The sequence below is a fragment of the Varanus komodoensis genome, unplaced genomic scaffold (genome assembly GCF_004798865.1).
Source record: "Varanus komodoensis strain SLA01 unplaced genomic scaffold, ASM479886v1 scaffold2, whole genome shotgun sequence".
Lineage (NCBI taxonomy): Eukaryota > Metazoa > Chordata > Lepidosauria > Squamata > Varanidae > Varanus > Varanus komodoensis.
In genome coordinates, this window is record NW_025335568.1 from 22,387,415 (window position 1) to 22,393,460 (window position 6,046).

The 6,046-nt window shown below is 40.9% G+C and overlaps 1 protein-coding gene across 2 annotated transcripts in view; it reads right to left on the reverse strand.

Annotated features, from left to right (window-relative positions):
- Positions 1-3,664: 3,664 nt before the first annotated feature.
- The window catches only part of LEF1 (lymphoid enhancer binding factor 1), a 114,331-nt gene continuing 111,949 nt past the window's right edge, over positions 3,665-6,046 (reverse strand). The window contains exon 10 of one of the 2 annotated variants that reach the window (XM_044429500.1): positions 3,665-3,775. In XM_044429500.1, coding sequence (XP_044285435.1) covers positions 3,696-3,775 — 80 coding nt within the window. In that variant the 3' untranslated portion in view covers positions 3,665-3,695. The remainder of the gene's footprint in view (positions 3,776-6,046) is intronic. The other variant, XM_044429501.1, reaches the window with a different exon arrangement.

Consider the following 6,046-nt stretch of genomic DNA (forward strand, 5'->3'; position numbering starts at 1 on the left):
ATGATGGTGGGTCGTGAAAATTAGATACAGACAGTCAATGTTTCTTAAAATCTGCTTTTTTATAGTTAAAAGTCCTGCAGGAGAATAAATTAACTAGACAGTCAGTTAACTAGAGGAGTTAAATTCAGCTACATTCAGTTAACTAGAGAAGAAATTTTCCATGTACTCAAAATACTTTGTGGATGAGAAGCACTGTACTGCTGAAGTCCTTCCCAGTTGGACAAGTTAGCCTTCTTTATTTTTTTCCTCACTTCATGGAAGACTACTACACTGGCAGACCAAAAAAGGTTCTTTTAGAAATGAAGATCATCTTAGGGCAATAGGTAGTATTGGCCTCAGATAAGTAACTGTTATACTAAAAAGGCCACTTTTTATGAGGCCAGTTAGCTGTCGTACTCCAGCAAATACATGCCAGCAAAATGCTCTTGCTCTTAGGCTAAGATTTTCATTAGCAGGGTTAACATTTAATCTCCGCATTTAAACTTTAATGTCTATTAACCTGATACAAGTAAACATACCAGATGTAGTTAGAAAATTACATCTTTTAAATCTTTAGTGTGAGAGAATGTGTATTTACACAATTAGACAGACTATGGCACCTTTAAGAATAGCTCAGTCTTTTTGTGGTGTATCTGTTGGGCTCCCTTAGTCTCAGTGCCAAAGTTTGTCTCTGTGGAGCTACGTTTTGTCATAACATATTTGGTAATGGTAAACTGACCATGGTGACTTCATAGCATCTTCTTGCATCAAAAAAAATCACTGCCTGACCAATGAGTTAACTTTCAAAGCCCTAAACTGGTATGACTTTTGATATAACCCCCCCCGCCCCCCCCCATGCTTAACATTATCATTGCAAACTTGAGTCAGGTGCCAGGTGTATTACAAATTGCATGCAGTTCTTCTCAGGCTGCTTGGGTGCAATCACAGGCTTGCAAACATACTACAAATGGCAGGGGGGTGAGGGCACAGCTGGGAGCTGCATATGCTTAGAAAGGAGGAGACTTGGTATTTCCTTCACTGGTCTCTTTCCATGTTAATGCACAATACATTTAGTGGTTGATACATGGCTCCTGTATGTAGAGCCATTTTGTGCCCTATACCATTTTTGAGTCACGATTCCCTACCAGCAGCAGCCGGTGTCATGGAACAGAGGTGGTACACCATGCAGTACGGTGTTTTACTTTGCCCATGTCTGTCAGAGACGGGGTAGAACCCCTAACACAGGATAGCCCTTTTTTCATAGCAGTGCTTTGCTGAATATAAAGTCTAGTTCTGCCTGTAAAGCAACAGTTGTGTTTGCTTTATCAAACAAGATATGGATGGGTGACTTGCCAGCCTCCAGATGTTTTGGCCTATCCATCAGCCTAGCCTTTGGTGCAGGTTAATGGCATTTTTTAGGCCATAAGTTGCCCAACCCCAGAATAGACAAAGTGTTTAGAAAACAGTTCAAGTTAAAAATGTCTCTTCTGACATCTCTCAGAGCCATAAGAGTATTTCCCATGGTTTCAGTCAAGTGATAAAAATGTAGTCCCACTAGATTTTTCAGTGTAAAACAAATGCAAATATGTTCTTTGTTTTGCATCCTGGGGTTCAATTAAAGTGCACTCTGTTCACCTTGTAATAGGTGATGAAATATTACGGCTTCCAAGTACATAGATGGCTGCTATAAAAACTCGGTCCATGCTGGACCAAGTTTTTGCAAAAGAGGTGCTCTTTCTAGGTGGCTGAATAGTGGAAGCAAAGACAACATCTCTCAAAACTGTTTTTAAAGGCCAGCAATCAGCACTTAAATGGGCCATGACAATAGCAACGTTAAATACATTTCTCTCCACATTCACTCTTTCCAGTAAAAATAAGCACAACCCTTCTCTTGCAGCCACATTTTAGGCTACTACATGTAATCACTAGTAATTAATGTGAAGCTGTAGAGATGTTGGTAAAAATAGACCACCTCAATCTCATCCCTATGCAGCCCTTTTCATGGCCTTTTATACCAGAAGCATGTACCTGTTGTGCTTTGGTGTAAGCAACTCAATTCCACCAGATGGGTTGGTACTACACACCAGTAAACTGTAATTCACAAAATGAATTGAGCCAGGAAGTAAATTATGATTTTCCTATACAATAAGCTATAAATTTGTACCACATGGTATTTTTAAAATTACATCTCACTTAATTGAAATCTTTTCACTATCAAGGACAATTAATTTACATTCCTTCCCACAAAAACGCAAGAATCTAGTTTAGTAGTACATATTCTACTAGGTAATATGCCCAGCAAGGTAATGCCTTTTCTGCTATCAAAGCATACATACTCGGACACGTCACTGTGACGACTAAGTAAATATGTTGGATGACCTGAGATACAATCCAGAAGTTAAAATCCTATTTAAAGCAACAGAATGAAACAGGCAGCCTGATTCCATTAAGTTAGTCATTTAATTTGTTCATAGTTTGTATGTAAAACTGTGACTTTAGCCAGGACTAACTTAAGTTACACTGAGTTTGCGTGATTAATTATGAGCTTTTGCTGGACTATGTTCGTAAGGTACCAAGTCACAGAAAGCAAGTGTGCTACCAAGAATTGTTCAGCTGATAAAACACGTTGCATCAAACAACTCATCTCAGCCCCTCAAAAAGTATTTTGTAGTTTTATTACAAAGCTTTTATTTAAAAAACAAAACAAAATGCTCAGCACATGAACTCAAACTGGAATGACAAAATATATATCAGTTGACAATTTTTTGGCAAAGGCTGTGCCTCAACTATTTAAAAAATGGGTACATCAATGCTCATTTCAACAACTGGCATAAAATCCCACTAAACAGGCTAACAAAAACAGATACAAATACAGAACAATTGAAGTAATAATAAATCAAGTGCTGGGCTTTTTTTTTCTTTTTTACAAGGAAATTCAGGATAGGTGAGTAGGATTGCTCACTGCAGTCAGTCCTGATGAAATGTGGTGCTTTGACACAGGAAATGTCATGGATCAACAGGGCTAGTAATCAACTGGTTTTATGTTTAGTATTATAGGGTTCTATAGCACACATATACAATGAAAGTTTGTTATGTTACAAACTGTTAACCAAAGGAAAAAAAGCCTCAGTTCTCCAAATAGTTTGTTCTCCTGCAGGAAATAAAGGAATTTCCTTTTATTAAAAAAGGGGGTATTTTAATGCTTCTTTAAAAGCTCAGACAGTAAAACTCTACACCAAGGAAATAACTAAGATATAAAAAGCATTCAAGTTTTCATTTTAGAAGCTGAAAATCCACGATTGATCCTTTTGCACCATTTAAAAAACTGATTGTGCCCTCCTCAACAAATTAATTCTGTCTTTCGGTGTGAAAGGCCAGGATGGGAGCTGCCGCTGGCTTACAGCATTTTCCTGGCCAAAGCAAAACAAACACAGCCAAACTATTTTGCTGCTGACTCAGTATTGACAATATATGAGCTACAAATGTAGGAGTGTAAGGCGGGGTGAAGATAAAAAGCTACTCTGCTGACTGGGGAAGTTCTGAAATGCTCTTCTTGCTCTCTTGTTGTGTCAGTTTTGGAACTCCATGATCGTGAGAAAGGGGCTTGGCAGTGATTGTCTATGGTTCAGCGTCTTTAGCAGTGACAGGGCGAGTTTGGACATCCTAGACATACTCCTTAGTGGTGGTCTGTGCAGATGAAGGACATGCCTGGAGATTTAGCAAGCTTCCATTTCAAGGAGGGGCCCTGATGTCGCTGCCTTTGCTTTGCACGTCGAGAAAGCATTTCTCTTTCCACCTGCAAGGGAAATAATAGGAAGAGAAACTTAAGTTTGAAGAAAAAGACATCAAGGCACTTTGTCATTCATTCATTCGTTTGATTATAGTGCTTAGTATATGTATATAATGTAATAAAAACGGTTCACATATATGATCTCAGTGACCCTTACACCCAACCTATAATGCAGGGGTGCAGATCCTCAGGCCCAGGTGTAAATCTCACCTTCCTGATGTTCCCAAATAGCCTCCCCCTTGTCCCCCAGTCACATCTCCTTTCCCCCAAGTGATTTGGTGATTTCCAAGCTTTTGTGCAGTTTTCCTTGTTCTAAACGATTGGAAAGCATCTTCTGTGACTTAGTTACTGGCAGTTAGAGCTTTACGTTGTCATTTTTTGGCCTTTTTGCCCATGCTCCTTTTGCCTTTGTCCCCAACTGTCACTGGGTGATGGTCCCTGAAAACTTCTCTGGAATGGGATTCTGTCACTGCTGTGAGGCCTGTCAGAATTATCTCTGGATGGCAAATATGGCAGCTGACACAGAACAGAGACCAGAAGCCTCCTGCCTGCCTCTTTCCACATTCCTTACAAAGTCCACTCTTCACATTACATTTATTACTATTTATTCTGTTGCTGAGAGGAATCCTGCACAAGTTGGAGAAAAAGAATGCCTTGGAGCCAATGTCCTTGCTATTGCAAGGTAACTCTTCCCACATCTGGTTCTGGCTCTGCTTGCTTCAGGTTCTGGCTATAGTGCACTCGTGGCTGGAATTGAGTCAAGTTTCGAGAAAGGTAACAAGGACCTTGTCAGGAAAAGGGTTCCCCACTCCTTTGATTGAACACAGGTTGCCTAAGGCCTCCAAGTGAATGGCTGGCACAATGTGAAATTCACAGCTGAGTATTTTAGCTACACTGCAATATGTTTAGAACTGAGACCACACATTTTGTTTCTTAATGGACTTCAGTTATGGGTCAGAAGACCAAATTCATTAGTAACCATCACTCTTACTGTCATGCTTCTTCTTCCAGCTCATGCTGGAACACACATTTAAAGGAACCAAATTACCAAATCTAGTGTTCTCCAGACATGACTAAAAAGATCCATGTGCTGTAGAAGAAAGGATCAAGTCAGATTTAGAACATCTGTTTTATGACAGAATTGTGTTTTTGCAGCAGTTGTCCAGCACCACACTGGATATTCATATAGCTGCAACCAACTGGAATATTCCACTTATCCATCTTCATGCTGTTTGCTGGCCTGTGCGCAGTTCATATGTCTGTGCATTCATCAGGTGTAAGCGGAGCTGTATGCATATTGCTTTGTGTGTAATCAGGATCATGCAAGGTCCTTGCTTGTGCAGAAAATGCTATGCATAATTGAACACACATCCATGCAAAGCTCCTTGCATAACTTCTGCTGAACACTACAGAGTGGGGCCCAACAAGCACAATTCTATTTTAGAGACAAACATTCAAGAATTTTAAAAAGCTTTTTTCAGTGTCCAAACTGTTTTACAAAATCAGCATGGTGCAATTAAAATAAGGTCATCACCAACAGTACTTAATGTTCTAGACTAAACAGCCACTAAAGAACTGCAGGCAAAAGCAAAAATAGATGGGCCTTGCAATCCTTGTGCAAAGGAAGCAAGGAGATAGTTGCCCTGACCTCAGCTGAGGAGTAATTCTGCAACTACAGAAATGTTGTTGTTAGTCGCGAAGTCGTGTCCGACCCATCGCGGCCCCATGGACAACATTCTTCCAGGCCTTCCTGTCCTCCACCATCCCCCGGAGTCCACTTAAGCTCACGACAGCTACTTCCGTGACTCCATCTAGCTGCCTCATTCTCTGCCATCCCCTTCTTCTTTTGCCATCTATTGTTCCCAGCATTAGGCTCTTCTCCAGGGAGTCCTTCCTTCTCATTGGGTGGCCAAAGTATTTAAGTTTCATCTTCAGGATCTGGCCTTCTAAAGAGCAGTCAGGGTTGATCTCCTCTAGGACTGACCGGTTTGATCGCCTTGCGGTCCAAGGGACTCACAGGAGTCTCCGCAAGCACCACAATTCAAAGGCCTCAATCCTTTTGCGCTCAGCCTTCCTTATGGTCCAGCTTTCACAGCCATACACTGTAACTGGGAAAACCATAGCCTTGACTATACGCACTTTTGTTGGCAGGGTGATGTCTCTGCTTTTTAGTATGCTGTCTAGATTTGCCATAGCTTTCCTCCCCAGGAGCAAGTGTCTTTTAATTTCTTGGCTGCAGTCCCCGTCTGCGGTGATCTTGGAGCCCAGGGAAATAAA